At 48.5% G+C, this 17,936-nt stretch overlaps 7 protein-coding genes across 7 annotated transcripts; 5 read left to right on the top strand and 2 right to left on the bottom strand.

The window, feature by feature from the left end:
• Positions 1 to 1,272: 1,272 nt before the first annotated feature.
• EI90DRAFT_3117357 (uncharacterized protein) lies at positions 1,273 to 1,901 on the top strand (the record flags this gene model as incomplete). Its single annotated transcript, XM_039062986.1, has 3 exons — positions 1,273 to 1,552; positions 1,614 to 1,795; positions 1,848 to 1,901. 3 exons carry the CDS (start codon positions 1,273 to 1,275, stop codon positions 1,899 to 1,901), a joined length of 516 nt encoding a protein of 171 aa, XP_038921127.1.
• Positions 1,893 to 3,713, bottom strand: EI90DRAFT_3036983 (P-loop containing nucleoside triphosphate hydrolase protein). The gene is made up of 11 exons (XM_039058742.1): positions 3,614 to 3,713; positions 3,486 to 3,551; positions 3,309 to 3,419; positions 3,144 to 3,238; positions 2,988 to 3,085; positions 2,749 to 2,930; positions 2,551 to 2,687; positions 2,325 to 2,493; positions 2,201 to 2,275; positions 2,072 to 2,149; positions 1,893 to 2,015 (listed from the first exon to the last, which is right to left on the bottom strand). Exons 1-11 carry the CDS (start codon positions 3,632 to 3,634, stop codon positions 1,977 to 1,979), a joined length of 1,071 nt encoding a protein of 356 aa, XP_038921126.1. The 5' UTR covers positions 3,635 to 3,713; the 3' UTR covers positions 1,893 to 1,976.
• On the top strand, positions 3,690 to 5,934 carry EI90DRAFT_3279207 (uncharacterized protein). The gene is made up of 8 exons (XM_039066654.1): positions 3,690 to 4,251; positions 4,343 to 4,385; positions 4,436 to 4,587; positions 4,661 to 4,746; positions 4,801 to 5,095; positions 5,242 to 5,534; positions 5,560 to 5,589; positions 5,669 to 5,934. The coding sequence occupies exons 1-8, from the start codon at positions 4,096 to 4,098 to the stop codon at positions 5,742 to 5,744; spliced, it is 1,131 nt and encodes a 376-aa protein (XP_038921125.1). The 5' UTR covers positions 3,690 to 4,095; the 3' UTR covers positions 5,745 to 5,934.
• Positions 5,935 to 6,559: 625 nt separating this feature from the next.
• EI90DRAFT_3143968 (alpha,alpha-trehalose-phosphate synthase t) lies at positions 6,560 to 8,538 on the bottom strand (the record flags this gene model as incomplete). The annotated part of the gene is made up of 6 exons (XM_039065075.1): positions 6,560 to 6,742; positions 6,810 to 7,007; positions 7,096 to 7,323; positions 7,411 to 7,578; positions 7,638 to 7,845; positions 7,904 to 8,538. 6 exons carry the CDS (start codon positions 8,536 to 8,538, stop codon positions 6,560 to 6,562), a joined length of 1,620 nt encoding a protein of 539 aa, XP_038921124.1.
• Positions 8,539 to 10,638: 2,100 nt separating this feature from the next.
• On the top strand, positions 10,639 to 12,354 carry EI90DRAFT_3117353 (uncharacterized protein; the record flags this gene model as incomplete). Its single annotated transcript, XM_039062985.1, has 11 exons — positions 10,639 to 10,719; positions 10,796 to 10,828; positions 10,882 to 10,898; positions 10,950 to 11,002; positions 11,070 to 11,111; positions 11,172 to 11,207; positions 11,276 to 11,345; positions 11,421 to 11,474; positions 11,549 to 11,623; positions 11,686 to 11,717; positions 11,780 to 12,354. The coding sequence occupies 11 exons, from the start codon at positions 10,639 to 10,641 to the stop codon at positions 12,352 to 12,354; spliced, it is 1,068 nt and encodes a 355-aa protein (XP_038921123.1).
• Positions 12,355 to 13,517: 1,163 nt separating this feature from the next.
• Positions 13,518 to 15,257, top strand: EI90DRAFT_3286048 (uncharacterized protein; the record flags this gene model as incomplete). Its single annotated transcript, XM_039066999.1, has 8 exons — positions 13,518 to 13,805; positions 13,870 to 13,902; positions 13,971 to 13,987; positions 14,048 to 14,304; positions 14,359 to 14,428; positions 14,489 to 14,617; positions 14,684 to 14,715; positions 14,818 to 15,257. The coding sequence occupies 8 exons, from the start codon at positions 13,521 to 13,523 to the stop codon at positions 15,255 to 15,257; spliced, it is 1,263 nt and encodes a 420-aa protein (XP_038921122.1).
• Positions 15,258 to 16,442: 1,185 nt separating this feature from the next.
• On the top strand, positions 16,443 to 17,936 carry EI90DRAFT_3036965 (uncharacterized protein). The gene is given in 13 exon segments (XM_039058741.1): positions 16,443 to 16,618; positions 16,708 to 16,740; positions 16,807 to 16,823; positions 16,876 to 16,925; positions 16,980 to 17,024; positions 17,076 to 17,119; positions 17,151 to 17,153; positions 17,173 to 17,237; positions 17,283 to 17,409; positions 17,421 to 17,422; positions 17,475 to 17,506; positions 17,566 to 17,618; positions 17,655 to 17,936. 13 exon segments carry the CDS (start codon positions 16,490 to 16,492, stop codon positions 17,925 to 17,927), a joined length of 873 nt encoding a protein of 290 aa, XP_038921121.1. The 5' UTR covers positions 16,443 to 16,489; the 3' UTR covers positions 17,928 to 17,936.

Below are 17,936 nucleotides of genomic sequence, written 5' to 3'. Positions count from 1 at the left end.
ATCATCATTGCCGCGAAGAAATGGGCTTCGCAGCAATATTAATGCACCAGACACAGCAATAGCCCAGGAAGCTCACCTAAGGGATTATTTCTCATGGGATCAAAATTGCAGCACCGCCGACAAAAGAATTATGTCCCACACTTGACTGTGGGGGAGTGTTCCAATAAGATTAATATCAATATTGTTGTCGGTTGTGGTGTTGCTGTGCCATGTTGAACCAAAGAAAAGTGTTGTTGGGCAAGAATATACGTATCGCTTGCTTGAGTCGAACATTACATAATGCGCACACGTTCAAGGGTAGACTTTGGCTGTGAATCAGGGCGTACGTAGGCAATATATGGCATGCGCGCTTTCTTACGATAGAGCCGAGGTGTTGCTTGCACAGCGGAACTTAGCTTATGGCGTAAGTTTTGCAGAAGCATGCGGGAATATCCGTCCCTCAAACCGATGAAACTGTCCAACAGCATGAGGACCGGGGCCGGCAGCGATAGCTTACCAATGGCAAATTCGAGTTGATACTCAGCTCCTTTCTAGCCAGACACTGTCATGCACTATACTGCAAGTCAACATGCAGGTGATACCAAAGATCGTCATGGGTCGCTATCGCTTGTGAAAACCTTGCTTCGGGGAGGCAGCCCGCGAAAAAGGCTCGTATGCCACTCCAAATTTACCCACAGAAAGGAAGTACGCCGTAAGGGTTTAAAAAAAACTCGTAGTCGGAGCCAAATTCGCTACGAGTATAGTACAAGAACCCAGCCGTGGAAGCAAAGCATGGCTTCGACATGCATGCAACCCTAAAATGCATGAAGATCATGGGAAAATACCTGTTACACGACGCGCGGCTTTTTCTTGGGCAACGGGATGCAGCTAGTCGGTTCCACCGCCTGCCGTACTGACGCAACATACTCCCCCCGTATGCTAACAACCACTGGCCAAAAGGTAAAACGCGAATCAAACGTAACAGCCGCATCCACGTCCACCATCGCCATGGCCCAAGGCACTTATCCAGCCCAGCAGAGCGCGAAATAATTTCCAGAGTAGAAGCACTCATGGAAGAAACGATGAAAGTATGACCCAAGCCACGACGCGTTTCACGGTGAGTACTCTCGATCGAGACTTTACGCGTTTCGCTGCCCCCCGATATACATGTTTCACCCCAACTGAAGTTCGTTATTTTGTTCTGTCAGTCCGACGCGTGAGGAGGACGCGCTGACAATTGCACGCACCCTCGACCCTGTTCCAGATCTCCTCGTTGTTGAGCTTGCCTCTCTCATGCATGACCTTTTAGACAAGAAATATGTTCATGCGGACATTGCTGCAGACCCGTACGCCTTTTCTAAAACCGTCCTTTCACCCATTGGTGGAGTCTACGCCGAGATCGACCTGATTAGAGACGGGCGAGCCCTCACGATATCAAAGATCATCGACAGCGTCTCATGGACGACGGAAAAGAGACTCAGGGCGGATAGTAAATGGGGAGAATGGCACGACTCGTGCCTCGAGTTGCATTGTGTCCAGGACGCTGATCGGCTAGATGCCATTGGTGCATTCGGTGAGTTTCGTTCGATGGCCCGCTGCGAAACCTTATCTAGTCCCTCATGCCATTCTCAAAGGCATCATGCGCTGCGCAGCCTTCAGCTCAGTGATGAACCGACCACTCTTTGTCCCTCCCGAAGATGAATCCGATCGCGAAGCTGAATCTGCAATCGCCCACTTCCACGACAAACTGCTACAAATCAAAGATCGCCTGAAGACAGAGGCTGGTAAGAGGATGGGCGAGGAGCGCCACGACTTCGTAAGTAAAGCTACACTGCTTTTCTGGGATATCGTATTAAATGGTTGACCAGATGCTAGACTTCCTAAATGCTGTAGACAAAGAGTACTATGCACCAGTCACTTAACTTCTTGTTAATTGGATCAGACTTGAATTACTCAGAGATAACAATAATCAATGCAATAGAGTATACAGAAAGGTGTCAATCAAGACCAGTGAGATCAACGCCAAAGTACATATGCTTGAGAGAATGGTGAGCGGGACAGGCATGACGGCCACGAGCAGTTTGCTGCGTACCTTTTGAAGCATCATAACCTTAATGACCCATGCCTCGAGGTGAAATATTTTCTTGCTGCCAATCCGCATGCGTACCTCCTAGAGAGCGAATGGATCGAAGTCTATGGCAAAAATCAAGGTATCACTCACATAAAAAGCAGCCCAGTGCATGATGTCCGCCTTCAGACTGTCATCAACCATTTCGACCACTCGGTCTGCCACAGTCTACGAAACCTCTCAATTTACACTCCACAACATGTGAATCGAGTTTTACCTTGAGAACCAAGGTTGGAGGAATGCAATGCGAAAGCAGTTCATATAGTTTCCCCCGCACTGCCATGACCTGCTCTGGGGTTTGCTGCTTCACGATCATTTCGGCGACCTTTATACAATATGCCTCCCAGTCTGGCTTAGCGATCGCGATGTTGGACGTCAAGCCTGTTCTGTCAGCAATAAAAATGAACCACCAATCGCATGTTTTCCTGAGGAACGGAACGTACGACTGCATTTTGAGCGCTTCCAGAACGAGCAGTGCTTTGCGCATATTCCCCGCCGCATCGTTGATGATTGCCGAGCAAGCTTCGTCCGGCAGAGCGAACCCTTCTTTTTTCGCCACAAACTCCAGCACAGCAGTCATCTTAGCGCCAGGTGACACGGTCAACGACCCCTGGAACGCGAGGATAAATGAAAATGCGAACCTCTTCATCATTCGGCGCCGCAACCCGCACGAGCAGACACCGACTCTTAATAGGGGCGATCAATTTTGAAACACTATTGGCACAAAGAATGATCCTCATATTGGACATATACTTTTCCATTGTTCGTCTGAGCGCAGCTTGCGCATCGCGGGACAGGGAGTCAGCCTCGTTGATCACAACAACTTTGAGACAGAAATATGAGGTATGATTCGGAGACAATAAACGAATGAACGGCGCACCCTTAAAGCGCTTCTTTGCATTAAAATCAACTTGCTGTGTCTGAGCTATTTCCTTCAGAATATCCTGTATGACGACACGATCGTATATCCCGACATCACTGGAACGCAAAAAAATTGGGTATTCACTCACCACCTAGAGACACGATGTTCTCTCACCTTGGTGTAATCTCAACATGGCAGTTACTCTGCACGACGTTCAGATCTAGCTTCCTCTTCGAAGGTGTCTCAAACACCCTTTGGTCGATTTTAAGCTAACAATTTTTTCAGTACGAATATTAGCAATCCCTCGCAAATGAGTTTTCTTCGCTTCCAGACACGCACCCTCGTCACCGATGGGCCGAAAAGTTCTCGTAGAGTACATGCAATACGCGTTTTCTTCCCTGCTCCGGAAGGTCCATAGAAAAGAAGATGAGGAAATTCACCCGTCGCCGCCTATTTTACGCGTCCGGATCGCGTCAGCATCTTTGCGCCCCTCAACGGAAAGGAAAAGGCGCTAACTAGCGAAGCGAGCCGCGAGGAGAGCTCCTTATGATATGTAAGTGTGTCTAACGTTTGCGGACGATGCTAGGGAGAGCGAGATAAAGGGAAACTGAGGCGTAGAGAACAGACACGCAATGTGCGCTGACCTTGTCAACCCAGAGCGACATGATGATCGTATTGGTGCTTGTTTACAAGCTGCTCGGATCGGAGCCAACCTTATCTCGCCTACTGTGTAATTTTAGACTTTCAACCGGTGCCTGCTCTTCAGTGGGCCTGGGTTTCTCCAGGGGAGGCCTATGCATTATTCGCACGAATTTAAACAGTGCAGTGCATGTAATATAAGCCGATAGATTGAGACGTACTTAACTAATTTTCTAAGAATATGTCGCATAGTGCTCGAACTCATGCGCGGTGCTATTAATACGCAGTGCACAACTGCCTTGCCGTCATCTTCCTTGCATAGCCGAGCGCTTGTAGTGTATAATCTAACAGTTTTCTCGCATAATAATTATCAGCCCTTTCCCACCTCTACATCTACTTGGGTTCGTCATAACGTACAAACTCATTACTTGATCGCCTCAGCCCCAACACGATAGACAAACAGTGCTTTCGATAGTTCACTCAGACAATGACGACGCCTATCATCGTTGTCGTCGGTGCGGGAGTTGTCGGCTTATCCACAGCCATCGAAATTCAAGAAAGGATTCCAAGCGCTAAAGTTTATATCGTCGCAGAGGTTCTACCTGGGGATCCAAAGTCAATCAAGTATACGAGTTTGTGGGCTGTAAGTGAATGTTCACGTCAACTATTCCCTGTTCGTGTCTTGACAAATGTAACTAATCCATCAATATATCGACTTGCTGCTGTGAACACAGGGCGCTCATCATGTCTCTCTAGCTGAAAACGAGGGCCAACTTAGTTCGTGAACGGCGGTTTCTCCACTTTTTTGTTTCTCAATCTCCATCTAGGGTTGGACAGTAAAACGTTCCGAAGAATGTGGGAAATGTCGGAGGGCGGGCATCCAGCGGAACATTGCTTTTTACGACTTCAACAGACGGAGTATTACTCTGACAAACGGAACAATGAAGGGAATACAGACCGTCTGCATTTTATGCCGGATGTAAGTACGAAGTCTGATCGTCTGTATCGATGTCCTCTTATGCGCACTCGCACTGGATCGATAAACCGATAAGTACCGGGTCTTCAAGGATTCTGAGCTGATCGAAGGGAGTCTTTCTGGTGTGGAATTCACTACGCTAACCATCGACACTCCAGTATAGTGAGTGATTTGTTGCCACCCTTCCGCCATCGCGCCACACAACTGTCATTATAGCCTCCCATACCTCCTCTCTCGGTTTGAATCTGCAGGAGGAACCATCATTCGGGCCTCGATCTCCGCTCTTTCTTCCCTTCTCACCGGCACGCTCGTTCCAGAAAAACCTTCGGCAATCATCTCTTGTCCAGGTCTTGGAGCGGCAACCATCAAAGGGATCGAGGATCCGGATGTTTATCCCATAAGAGGCCAGACCGTCCTTGTCAGGACACCTTGGGTTAGGTTTGGGAGGACACTTAGTGAACCAGGGGTTGATGGCATTTGGACATATATCATTCCTAGGAGAAGCGGTGATGTACGTGCAAGTTTCCTTCCTTCGAAATGTTCCATCGAGTTTGATCTTCATCTTTCTACGTGACTGACATGATTTGGGTTGGGACGCGGGCCGGGTGGTTTCGACGATTTTTGATCTCAAAATGAATGAATTTTTCCAAAACACAGGTGATTTTGGGAGGAGTGAAGCAAGTGAATGACTTCCGGCCCGAGCCACTCAAAGAAATAACGGAGGACATCCTTAGGAGATGTTTGAAACTTTGTCCAGAGTTAGTGACGGGCTCTCCTGAGTTCAAGTCATCCACCAGCGGCCCTGAAGCTGAAGGGGGAGGAACGCCACGCAAGGTGACGGTGGACGATCTGAGACCATTTATAATCGAGGAAGGCTGTGGACTTCGTCCTGCAAGGAAAGGAGGCATTCGCTTTGAAGTGGACTGGCTGTCTGCAGCTGAGAGCACCAAGTCGAGCGCAGATGAAATGGCGGAGTGGGAAAATTCCAGTCATTCATCATTATGGGTACGTCCATGGAACCCTTGGGATTCGCTAGCAGCGGGGGAGGGGGGGACTCCCAATTAACTTTGAAATGGTGTAACAGGCATGGTGGCTTTGGATATCAATCGTCCTGGGGTAGTGCGGAAAAGGCTGTTGATTTGTTGCAGACTGTCTTGTAAACGAGCTTCCAGTCATTTTCGCGCGCGTCGTGCATGCTTGCCGTTTCCCCGGCCTGATTCGCAGCGATGCAATATGTAATATATGTAGTCAGAGAGATCAGAATCAAATTGGGAATGTTTCCGTTTCATCAATGTCCACGCCTCAGCGTACATGTACATACATGCATGTACCATGTCGATGAAATCGTTGCACAAACTTATTTTCTGGGACGAAGAGCTCCCGAACAGCCTAGCCTATGCCATGATTGAATGGGTTATATTATAGAGCAGTCGACTCCCAGCTTCCCATGCACAATGACATTCTGTTTTTGCAGTTGCCACGTATCTGGGTTCCCTACTAGTAGCTAGTGTTGTTCCCGCTACTCGGCGCGCAGCGGATCCGGCGCGGGCGAATTCTTCTGATCTCAGCTCGGGTCAAGACTTGCATGCATGGAAGCGTGAATCGCGCGAACTAGTACTTACTACCATGAGTGGCACCGGGCACATTTTTGAGGCACGTTCATACTAATTAAATACCAGAAGAAGAATTATTGCATTGCGGAACGTGTATGGATGTGTGATCAAGACGAAGTATTGAACATGCGATGCGTACGAAACCATCCCTGCCGTACCTTACACTATTGCATCTAGAATTACTACAGGAATATTTGTCTTTCCCTTTTTTCTTTTTTGTTGGGTTGATAAAACAACGAAGTGATAACAAGGCCACCACGAAGTTAGAAATACAACTGCAATCAGGGCAGGAGCACAACGGAATCTCTAATATTTGCATTGTTGAGCGTGTGTGTCGTTGTCGTCGTTGTGCACGCGCGAACCTAGACGGCAGTGGCACCATGCTCTAACTTCTGGCCTTCGTGTTCGGGATCTGCTTCGCCATTGGGGACAAAGAATGTTTCAGCTTTCGGGTGGACGTGTGTCGAGGTGTCAATCAGTTGAACCCGCGAAAGCTCTTTTACGAAAGAGGTTCCCCAATAAGCAGATGAGTACTTCGAGATGTACTAGGAGAACGGACGTTCTTAGCAACCAATACCTGATTTGAAAGAAGAGATTTTTTGACTGGTTCACCTTGAATAGCTTCTTCTGATTCTCCCTCCGTGTTTCGGGAGATACCGTGACAGCCTCATAGATAGCATCTGCAACCTGCTGGCTGTCCCAAGGATTGACAACCAGACTTCCGTGCAAGCTCTGAGCAGCGCCCGCAAACTCGCTCAGGATCATGACACCCTGACGCTTCTGCTGACAAGCAATGTACTCATACGAAACCTATCCCGGCCAACACCCACACCTCGTATCGTCAACAAACAGGCGCAATGAAGGAAGGGGGGGGAGAGCAATTGCGGGAGGGACATACCAAGTTCATGCCGTCTCGAGTGCTTGAAACGAGACACACGTCGCTAACTGCATATAATGCGCAAAGTTCGTTGAATGGTAAGCTCTTGTGCATGAAATGTATGGGCATAAAGTCCACAGTTCCAAAGCGACCGTTGATCCGGCCGACGAGCTCGTTCACGGTCGACCGCAAATTTTGATATTCTTCCACATCTTGTCGTGAAGGAACGGCGAGTTGAATCAGGACGATCTATGTTCCGGTTTGGGCGGAAATAAATATTGTGAGGTTCGCCGGTAAAGAAGATACCCCCCAAACAAAGTGCTTCTCGGGTCTCACCTTTCCGATCCATTCTGGATGTTGCGTTAGAAACACCTCTAGGGCATGCATCTTTTGGGGTACACCCTTGATGTAATCCAGCCTGTCGACTCCAACAATAAGCTTAACGCCGTCGAACCGCTTCTCCAGGGCTGCAATTCGCGCTTTGACTTCAGACCTTTCCACACCCTGTATGGAAATGAAATGAGGAATGTTTCACATGCAGATGGGTTGCACCATGAACGCACATCTACGAATTGTTGAGGATCGATCCCAATTGGGAACGTGCCGACCTGAGCGTATCTACCAGCTATCTCGACGCCGTTGGGCATGGTGGGTAGACTAAGAATGCGGGTGCAGGATGAAAGGAAATGGCGGGCATAGTCGTAGGTGTGGAACCCAATGAGATCTGAGTAAAGAGTACCGAGCAGAATTTCTCGTCGTACAGGAAGGATCCTATTCAGGAACACGGAGTGAATAAAAAAAGGGACAATAGTAGCTTCGCCGAACTTACCGATAAATTTCGCTACTTGGGAATGGGGTGTGCAAGAAGAAACCGATTTTTATTGAATGCACATCCTCCGAGTCGACTTCATCCTGAATATCAGATTCTCCTAATCGATCCGTGATACCCTCAATCTCCTTCCTCGTATACTCGTCTGCTCCAGGGATCATCCCTCGCAAGAGCATTGGTAAGACCATGAGGTGATAGTCCTGAACCCAGACCATATCTCCTGTACGAAGGTGTTTCCGAATCGCCTTGGCAAAGTACAAGTTGGCTTGCTGGTACGCAAGCCAGTTCTCCTCGTCAAAGTTCATCTCTCCCGGATGGTAGTGAAATAGAGGCCAAAGAATCGAGTTGGAGAAGCCGTTATAGTGACGATCTGCGAGCTCATCCCCGAGGTACACTGCCTGACAAGAGTATTCCTCCATGAGACGTTTGTCTACGATAGCTCTGTCTTTCTCTGGAATGAAGAACCCTGGCCATCCGATCCACGTGAAAGCCATGTACTTCTTGCAGCCTGATAGCGCCGAGACAAGACCACCCGAGGACATCTTGAAATGATAATCACCGGCGGCATCCTTGCTGATGGTCACAGGAAGACGATTGCTGACGACAATGAGACGTTTTGAATCACCAAAATCCATGGTGGTGGCGGAGGCTGATTCGGTGAGTTCTTGGGGAGGGGAGTCTGATGACATGGCAAGTACTTAAGGCGTATGAGCTATATCGATGCGGAGGATCACGGATCTTTGAGGGCGAAGGATGTTTGGGTGAGGGGCAGCTTAAGGAAACAATCTTGGGAGAAGTGAATGAGGTATAAATGCTGAGACTATTGCCAAACTCGGCAAATGGGCTCGGAGATGTGAGCGCTGGGAGGTTAACTCTGATTTGAAGGTGTTTAGTGCTTCAACGTCAATGAGATAATGCGTTCAGACTGGGTGATGGGCCCTGTGTAGCGACCTTAGCGTGACGGAGGAAGGATGGAGCAGGAGAACGTGCGAGTTTCACGACGTCACCAAGTGGCGTGTTAATTTGTTCGGATGCAAATTTGGCCATTGAAGCTCAGAAGTCCAAAACCCCAAACGGGAAACCAGCGGGGTTTGACGGGTCACGTTCGCGATGCTTGATTCGCCATTGAGCTTCTACACGGTTTTCTTGGTTCGCCAGGCTATATGAAAAGTTCAGGAGTTGAACGTCTAGGCTCTAATTCTCGAACCCAGTTCCCATATACGTGCGGAGTCCTGGTATTTGGTCCGCCGATATGCATAAGCAGGCAGGTGACCTGCCCCTCTTTAACCCGCCGACGCGAGAAGATATAATCCCTCACAAGCAACCCCTCAAGGTCACTTGGTACATGATTAGAACTCAAATAGTATCCGTAAAGCGTATCTTTGTCGTGACGCTCCGTTTACATTTAATTTATATGTAGCCGTTGTTGGCCACTACCGCCCTACGGCCAGTACTGTTGATCAAGGTGATCGGTTTACTTGACAACGCTTTTTCCCCTTTCATGGCCGGGCTGCGTTCCCTTTATCATTCTAGTTTGGTTGAACGTCCTGCAGTACTACACTGATGGCAACCAAGGATTATGCAGCAGAGTGATGCGACCCAGGTGAAGTGAATCGCACAGGAGTCTCGATCACAAGATATGGCACGTGTAAATGACCTTCGAGGGTCTCCTCATCAAGAACTGAGGCTTGAATTGCACAGCAACGGCTGTGTTACTTGGCTTGAAGATAATGTCCGATGTCGGCACACTATCGGCATCCTTGCTGGTAAGATGTGAAATTGCCACTTGCTTGATGTCGTGTCTTGAGTTTTGGATTCACACGAATATGCTCGGTGGGAGTGCATTCCAAAGTACTCGGCGGTTGCAACGTCGTGACGAGATTACTGAGATTAAGCAATCGAACGTTAGAACTCATCGTGATGCAGAGCAATCGCAAGATCGAGATCGAGCTGCAGGGGTTCGATTCTTGAAAATGACAAAGTAGTATGGAAGACATACCTCTCATCGCGACATCCGAGGATCACAAGTACCGATCACCTCATGTACGCCACCGCGGTGCAGAATGACACAGCCGTTGCCCCTATGAGTATAGAGCGAGCCGAGCGAAGCACCGGGGTTAGCCGAAATCATTGTATCCGTTGTTCTCCAATGTATGCATGTAGATCAATCAGCATCAGAGCCAAGAGGAACGTTGAAAGACTGTCACCATAGTGAAACGAGTTCAAGGTTACAAAGGTTGTTCCAACAATTACAGTAGTAACAATAAGTAATTCGATGCGCCTGTTTCTGTACAAATTCACATCCGACGGTTTAACCTAGTCATGGTCGACTCCGACATTACTCACTTAAGTTTACATAGAACGGATTATTGATAATGCGGGAGAAATTAAGCGCCCGGGCACAGTTCGTTCGCCTCCATGCCGCTTTATGTAAATGAAATGTGTTCCTGAGGTGAAAGCAGTGCACACGCATGTTTCCAGATGTATTCTGAAAAGGGAAAACTCGTGGTTGGTTTCGGTTCCCTCTTGAGTTCTCTTCTTCTGAACTTGAGTTCGTTCTCTTCCTTTTTTTTCTCCGTTACTCCTTGCTCGACAGCGCTTAAGGATTCACACATTCTCTCCTTAAATAAAGGCCATTGGTACTTCAAGTTTTCTCCCTTCTCCCCCTCCCTTCCCCACATTCTCATACCTTCTTCTGTTAACTTGCAGACTCGTGAAAGACCCTCCTCTCACCTATGGCACGCAACTTCCGTTCAACTATCTTTTCCATTATTCTCCTGTGCTTGTTGAGAGTTGAGAAGACTTTTGCTCAAAGCGTGAGTAGCAATGCTGTCCTGGCAACGTCCCTACCGCACTCATTTACTGATTCACTGATTCGTTCCTTTGTTCTAGTCCAACGTTACCTGTCTCCCTTCTTATAGCTGGGTGAGTAGCAAAGAAAAGGGTTTCGTAATGAGTGATTGACGTCGTGCCCTTAGGCATCAAACAGCAAAAGGTGCTTTCGTTTCCCCGCTTGACCCCTCCATGAGTTGAACCTTTCCCTCAGCCAAAACCCATGTATCGTCGCTGCAATCCTGCAGACAGTCTGCAATGATGGGGGTAAGGCGCCCGAATATTTGCCTCCATATCAATGCTTGAAATTTACGTATTTGACTGGGATTCTTAGTTTTCACTGTCAACAGCCTTCCTGATGGCTATCACTACATCGGTATGTGCCGGCAGCATCCAGCCCTGTTTGTTTAGCGTGTTTACTGACTTGCTTTGAAAGGCCCAAGGCAGAATGATCCGTCCACTCAAAATGTTTGTAAGTACCCGGTCTCCATCAGCACTCAATTCATTCGTTCACACCTCCCGGGTTGGGGGGACCTAAAGGCATCTGTAGCACGCCCGTATACGAGCTTATGTCCGCGTGCGCCGATTGCCAGAATAGGACATTCATAAGGTTAGCCCCCCCGATGCGTTTCCTCGTGGTCGTGTTGGATTTTTCGTGCTGATTTTTTGGTTGAAAACAAAACAGTTGGTCTGCTTGGAGTCTATATTGTACAAACTTCCCCGGTATCCAGGAAGGGATGTAAGTCGCATAATCCTTTGGACTCCGAACATTCAAAGGCAACAATCCTAACGTTCCGGTGTCACTTCTATTAGCTATAATTCTTCGATCCCACGGTCAACAGCGATTCCTCAGTGGGCGTTCGAAAAGCCTTCGCAAAATAATGACCTGTAATCATCCGTTTCTGGTGCCCTGTTTACTGATCAAGGCTGACATTGGTATGGTTCTTCAGATACAACAGCACCCTTGCGAAGCAAATTGGGGGTGAGTCAAGTGTTTGACATCCCGTTCTGCAGGTTTTTAATCCTTTTTTAAAATTTTTGCAGACTCTCCGGAAAGCACATTCGTACCATCGTCCACGGAATTCAGTAGTAGTACCTTGGCGGGAACCACAACTGGGACACCGACCCTTTCAACGAGCTTCTCGCTTCCCTTTACTGTTTCGACAAGTACACCCGCAGGGAGTGGCGGGGGAAGCAAGACGAACGTAGCAGCCATAGCTGGGGGTGTTGGTGGAGGCGTGGTGGGTATCGCGCTAATAGCTGGTCTAGCGTACCTCCTTCTCCGTAACCGCGGACCTCCTGAGGCCAGGCCCGATCCAAATGCCTATCAGGGCACCCTCAACAACACTACCGACACTACTTTCAATGGCGACCCAGCCTTCAACGGTGCTCCGACCTACAACCAGCGCGCACCGGGTTTCATAACCCCACCCATGCAGGGGCTCAATGAAGGCCCAATCTTTCCGGGTCCCAACCAGGGCGTGACTATACCAATGCGGGAGCCCTATACCAACCTGGGTGTAATGGGCTTCGTGCCTCCACCCGTGCAGGAGCAACCTCAGTTGGCGCATCAACAGCCTCAGATGGCCCCGCTGTACACTGGGGGGACCGGCCGATGAGTTTAAATACGGCCCAGAACTCCCCTTCATATACTGGGGACGTCCAATCGTTCCCACCAACTGAGTCTACGTGAGTTGCTTTTCGATTCTGTGACGAAAAGGAGTGAGAAATTGAAACCACCATTGACGTTGTTTGTAGTGGTCAATATCCTGATCCGAATTATTCCGTTGGGCATGGTGCGTATCCGCACTCACCACAAGCTGAACACCAGCCGCAGTTCCCGCGTCCAGGAGGGTACAATTACGTCCCAGAAGTTTGAAATGTTATGTATATGTATGCATTCTTTCTGTCTCTACAATTTACTGTCTCCATTTCTCGAATCTCGTTCAGATCACTTATTTCCCCTTCCTACTCTAAATCCCTTTGTTTTTCTTCTCTTTTAGTGTGGAAAGAATATTATGTTGTGTTGCTTGGGCTTTCTGATCATTGAAAACCCATATATTTTCTATGCAACTTTGTGGGAATGTTTGAACCACTTGCAACAAACTCGTTCGATCTTTGTATGTGTTTCTTGCCTATCACTCTTTTCTTTCTTTCTTTCTTTCTTCCTTCATCGTACGCGGTGCTTTTGCTTTTAATTTTCCTCCCGGTTTTACATGGACAGCTATTGGGTAAACTCGACATTCTCTCCTTAAGGTATAATCGTCTGCTATCAGACATGGCCCGAGACGCGTGAACATTACTGTATATCTACGCATGACAAATGCAGTTCCTCGGGGTCGGGCAACAGCCCTTTTCAGCGATCTGAAGACAAGTTGTTTGGACGTCGTCCCCCGACCCACGTGCGCGCTCTCTCAGGCACACGACAGATTGAATAATGGGCAGTGCCAATATGATTATGTAGTAGTCAAACTGAGCTGGACTGTTATGAAGCTTTGATTATGTAATCAGGGCGATTTGGTGGACGACTTTAATCAATATCGGAGGTATTATGTAATGAGATTGTTCACCTCCCTCGACTCATCAATGCGGCTTGGTCGTTGAGTTGATACTTTTTGCAATATTCTAGGCCAATGATCAACTTAACAGCAGGGTGTCATTCGAGGAAAGAGTCGCCAGAGCAAAGTGGAAGTTGTCGTTGGGTTTTCCGGATCCGATTAAAAGGCTGTGCGCACAATTGAAATGCGCCCTTTGGAGTTAAATACATAAGCCAGGGTTCAATAACATGGGGGCCAAGAAAAGACGGCTAACCCCCCCCCTTTCCGTCTTCGTAAGCTTGGTGGATTCCAACGTTTTCCGGGAATTCGTGCTGTCTTTTCGTTCCCGGGTTCGTGTTCCAGTAAAAAAAAAAAAACACCACACCTGGAGGATGCCGTCTTCTCAATCGCGAGTGACCCGTTCGTTGCCCACACCTTGGCCTCGTGTCACAATGGATTCAATTTTCCGTCAAGCGCTTCTTTTCTCTGCGCTTTTCCTAGCGTTTGGAGGGGACAAAGTGTTAGCGCAAACTGTACGTCTTTCCGAGAATGACCTCTAGCTCGAGATTTTGAGAGATGATTGATGTTATCCTGCAGACGAATGTCACTTGTCTCCCTAGCTTTGATTGGGTAAGTGGGACATCGAGCTAGGTCTGTTCCAGGGCCACTTAAAGATGCCTCCCCCTTCACTTCTCCAGGCGTTGAATAGCGCCAAGTGAGTCACCTACCGTCAGTTGTTCCGTGGTCGCCTTTATGCAACTGTAATGATTATCAGAGAAAACCCGTGCAAGGTTGCGTCAGAACTCCAAGCAGTGTGTGGTGGAGGTAAGGATTGGATTTGGAGCTCGTTATTATTCGCTTTTTTTTTGCATCTACTGACTTCACCACAATTAGGATGGACTGTGACCTCCCTCCCGCCGAACTATCACTATATCGGTGAGAGCGTAACACCCATTCACCCGAACTTTTATGTGCTCAGCAGACAAACCAAAGGCCCGGTAAAGGGTAGTGATACAAATGGTCCAAACTATTGTATGTGCTTGTCTTGAATCCGTTTCACTCTGAATCTCAAATTTTTTTCATTAGGTACTTGCACCTCCATTGTGTACGAGCTAATGTCGGCGTGTGGGGCTTGCCAGAACCGGACATTTATATCGTATGTCCGATCAACCACACAAGTGCTAACGATGATTCTTATCATATGCACTTAACTCAGCTATCCGGCTTGGACGGTTGACTGCGGTAACATCTCGACTGTGGAGGGCGTGTACACACCGTCGTTGATCCCTTCCGGTGCTCTTGTGCCCCGCTGGGCTTATCTCAAGCCTTCTAGCTACGGTGGACTGTGAGTTTATTACTTTCGTCTAATCACAAAATATAATTTTTTTTCTTCCAATGTTGACATTAACAGATTCAACATCGAAGTTGCGAAGCAGATTGGTGGTATGTTGCATTCATAATTTTTTGCCGCATTTCTTTCCTTTCCTTTTGGGAACGCAGCTTATTATACCTTCATTCCCGATAGATCTACCTGAAAGTTCTCAGTTATTCTCATCGAGCACGACATCATCCGGCGGTTTCACGACAGCCTCTACCCCTTCAACCTCCACAAATTCCATCACCACCTCATCTACCACAAACAACAATCCAACGACGACGACGACGACAACGACGACAACGACAACGACTCGATCTGGGGGAAGTTCGAACACCGGCCCAATTGTTGGGGCGCGGTTGGGGGTGTGGTTGGTCTTGGCCTGGTTGCAGTGCTTGCAGTATGGGTCCTTAAGAGACGGTCAGGCAAGCCCCCCAGTCAAAACCTTGCAGTTTCAGGTCCTTCATTGAACGATGGCTCCACGCGACCCCTGAGCATGGCTACCGCTCCACAGCCTGCGTTCCAGGAACCGTACTTTGTGACACCGACTAATCATCACCCCCCATATAATATCCAGAATCCCGGATATAGTGGCGCCCCTGAACCATAGTTTTCTCTCTAGCTTTCCATCTCGCAGCTGAAGAAGGCCTCCCCCTCTTGTGTAATGAACGCCCCCCTGCCATTTTCCTATTTTCATCATTTTGTTTTATCATCCATCCTCAAACTTCTTCAACCTTGATTTTATTATTCATCTAGTCTGCACGCGGGGGCGAGGGTGCCCCCATCGTTGGATGCTCAATTTATATATATAACGCATTTCTTGCGCGTTCTACTGTGCGGATTTTTTTCACATTTTGCCTCTAGGGACTTTTTGCATGGTTTCATCATGTGTTGTGTTGTTGTGAGCTCCCAAAATACACATACTGGTGGTGCCTTCATGACTGTATTTGTGATATGCTTTAGTCCCAAGTGACTACATCGATCGAAATCTGAGGACCCCAGCCTCTACAGAAGATAGAGGAACTTGCGGCTGTGTGAAAACCAGCTCGGTAGCGAGGCTCGATCGCAACGCCCCTTGGGATAAATACCCAACCAGGCTCTACTTTTCTATGAGACTCCTCCGTGTCAGTCGCCTTTTGCGGCCCGTCCATTTCCGGCTTTTGGATCCGGTGCTCCACATATTGGCCGTGCGTTTTCCCGCGCCCCCCCCCCCCCCAACACAACTTTGGGGGATAAACACTAGCTTGCCTTTCTGACAGGGTGTCAGGCCCGCGTTCTGAGGACGAGGCTGGAATCCGGTTTCAGAACTGAGGGTGTCGCGAATCTCAGCATCAGCTAGCACCATCGTGGCTCTCAGAATTGAAGCGCATCTTCTCCCACATCGGCGGACGGGGATCAGCTATGGACGTGGGCTGAACAGTGTTCCACCCAGTACATCTTCAGTCAGATTCCAGCATAGCTCTCCACTTGCAAACATACGTGCTATTTTTAGTGAAGTCACGCCGCTTCCTACAAAATTAAAATTCAGTCATAGTTCCTGTTGGTAATCGGCGAGTGACTCGTACTTGCTTGTCAAGTTTCAAACAGACGGGGAACCTGCAAGTTGCAGACTTGTGAATGAATCATCTGCCTTATGGAATTCTATGATATCGAAAGTGCTGTAGTTGCGAGGTTTTGACCTTAGAACAAACAGTACATATACAAGCTAGACAAATAGACAAATAAACTCGGCCGGGGGGGAAGTTGTGTTGAGGTTCACGGGACTACTGCAAACGCTGCTCTCAAGTTTCCTCGACCTCCTGCTCTGAGCTTGGATATCGAACTGTGCTAATCACGCGAAGAATGCCGTGTTTCCGGTCACAAAATGCACAAGGGTTCATTGCATCCCTTGTAATTGCCTTGATTATTCGCCAAGCTTGTCTCTTCGAGCTTTTCCTAGGTTTAGGGGTCGATAAAGTATTGGCTCAAGAGGTGCGTGCCTCTGGGAGGCGGCTTTCTTTTTAATCCTTCGAGGAAAGCTAAGCGTGTGGGTCCACCTGGGATTGTTGGGTGCCTTGTAGACCAGTGTGACTTGTCCCTACGACTTTCAGTGGGTGAATCACATATGGGCCTGCAACGTTCGTTAAGTTGCGCAACTGATCCTCTTTTTGTTTCTTCAGGCTTTCAATTCCCAAGGGTAAGCCGATAACACGTATCACTGGCTGCAGCGCTCACGGTCCAATGACTAGAGAATCCCCTTGCAAAGTCGGCTCGGGACTTATTGCAGTGGGTACTGGAGGCGAGCTTTCCATTGATCCACGTCATGCACTGACATAGTCTTGGTGATAATCAGGAAAATGGCTCGTGGGTCCGCTCCTTCCGGGATGGGAATACATCGGTATACGCAAATTCTGAGTTACGTAGCCTTGTGCTCACTGAGGGACACAAGGTCCATCGCCGAACAGTTCAGGGGGTTACTTCCCAAATGCTTGTGTGTGCTCCGACCCCGGCAGTGGCTTGAATTCTGAAACTTACCCATAGGCACATGTTCCTCCATGGTATACCAGCTGATGGCGGCATGTGGATCATGCCAGAACCGCTCATACACGTCGTATGTGCATCGTGTTTACTTTTCCATGTCTAACAGGTAATTTAGGTATCCCCTCTGGGGACGTTATTGCACTGGCGTTGCGATTGTAGAGGGTGAATACCGACCATCGCTGATGCCCGCCGGAACCCTTATACCTCAATGGGCATACATTAAGCCCTCCGACTTTGATGGATCGTTAGGTCGCTACTTCCGATCAGAATTCATATCCTGATAGCTCGCTTTCCCCGTGATCCCTAGCTTCAACTTGGATGCAGCGAAGACAATTGGTGGTGCGTTTTCATTCTTGAAATCTTCATCGCGTATTCACGGGATCATTTGACTTAACTACTAGATGCACTCGAAAGCTCTCGCGTGTTTTCACTCAGTAGCACCACATCCAGCACAAGCAACACATTGACGACCATTACCATGACCTCAACTTCCACAGCTTCCAATAGTGCACATGGGAGCAGGGGCTCGAACATCGGTGCGATTGTAGGAGGCGTAGTTGGAGGCGTAGTTGCCCTTGCTGCCCTGATCGCAGTTGTTGCGATATGGATCTTCAAAAGGATGAGTTCAGACGGAGGCCCTGCTGTCCACTCGCAGGGACGCTCCGTATTACCCGTGGTAATGGAGGAAAACCACAAACACGCTCCTCTGTCGCCTGGATCCCTGGCCCCACGATATTCAGCTCAAGGACATGATGCTTGACATGCGGCT

Source organism: Cantharellus anzutake, assembly GCF_015039405.1.
Source record: "Cantharellus anzutake strain C23 chromosome Unknown EI90scaffold_6, whole genome shotgun sequence".
NCBI classification, from domain to species: Eukaryota; Fungi; Basidiomycota; class Agaricomycetes; order Cantharellales; family Hydnaceae; genus Cantharellus; species Cantharellus anzutake.
The sequence above is the reverse complement of the archived record's forward strand: the minus strand, read 5'-3'. Positions and strand labels throughout refer to the sequence as shown.

Excerpts from the sequence above, each read along its gene's own strand:
- EI90DRAFT_3036983 (XM_039058742.1), bottom strand. The coding sequence starts at position 3,634 with ATGTCGCTCTGGGTTGACAAG. Across the intron at positions 3,420-3,485 it reads CCTCGCGGCTCGCTTCGCTA|GCGGCGACGGGTGAATTTCC; the intron begins GTTAGCGCCTTT and ends CGCGTAAAATAG. Across the intron at positions 3,086-3,143 it reads CATGTTGAGATTACACCAAG|TGATGTCGGGATATACGATC; the intron begins GTGAGAGAACAT and ends TTTGCGTTCCAG.
- EI90DRAFT_3279207 (XM_039066654.1), top strand. The coding sequence starts at position 4,096 with ATGACGACGCCTATCATCGTTGTCGTCGGTGCGGGAGTTGTCGGCTTA. Across the intron at positions 4,588-4,660 it reads GTCTGCATTTTATGCCGGAT|TACCGGGTCTTCAAGGATTC; the intron begins GTAAGTACGAAG and ends TAAACCGATAAG. Across the intron at positions 4,747-4,800 it reads ACCATCGACACTCCAGTATA|CCTCCCATACCTCCTCTCTC; the intron begins GTGAGTGATTTG and ends CTGTCATTATAG.
- EI90DRAFT_3036965 (XM_039058741.1), top strand. The coding sequence starts at position 16,490 with ATGCCGTGTTTCCGGTCACAAAATGCACAAGGGTTCATTGCATCCCTT. Across the intron at positions 17,238-17,282 it reads CAGAACCGCTCATACACGTC|GTATCCCCTCTGGGGACGTT; the intron begins GTATGTGCATCG and ends CAGGTAATTTAG. Across the intron at positions 17,507-17,565 it reads TGCAGCGAAGACAATTGGTG|TAGATGCACTCGAAAGCTCT; the intron begins GTGCGTTTTCAT and ends TGACTTAACTAC.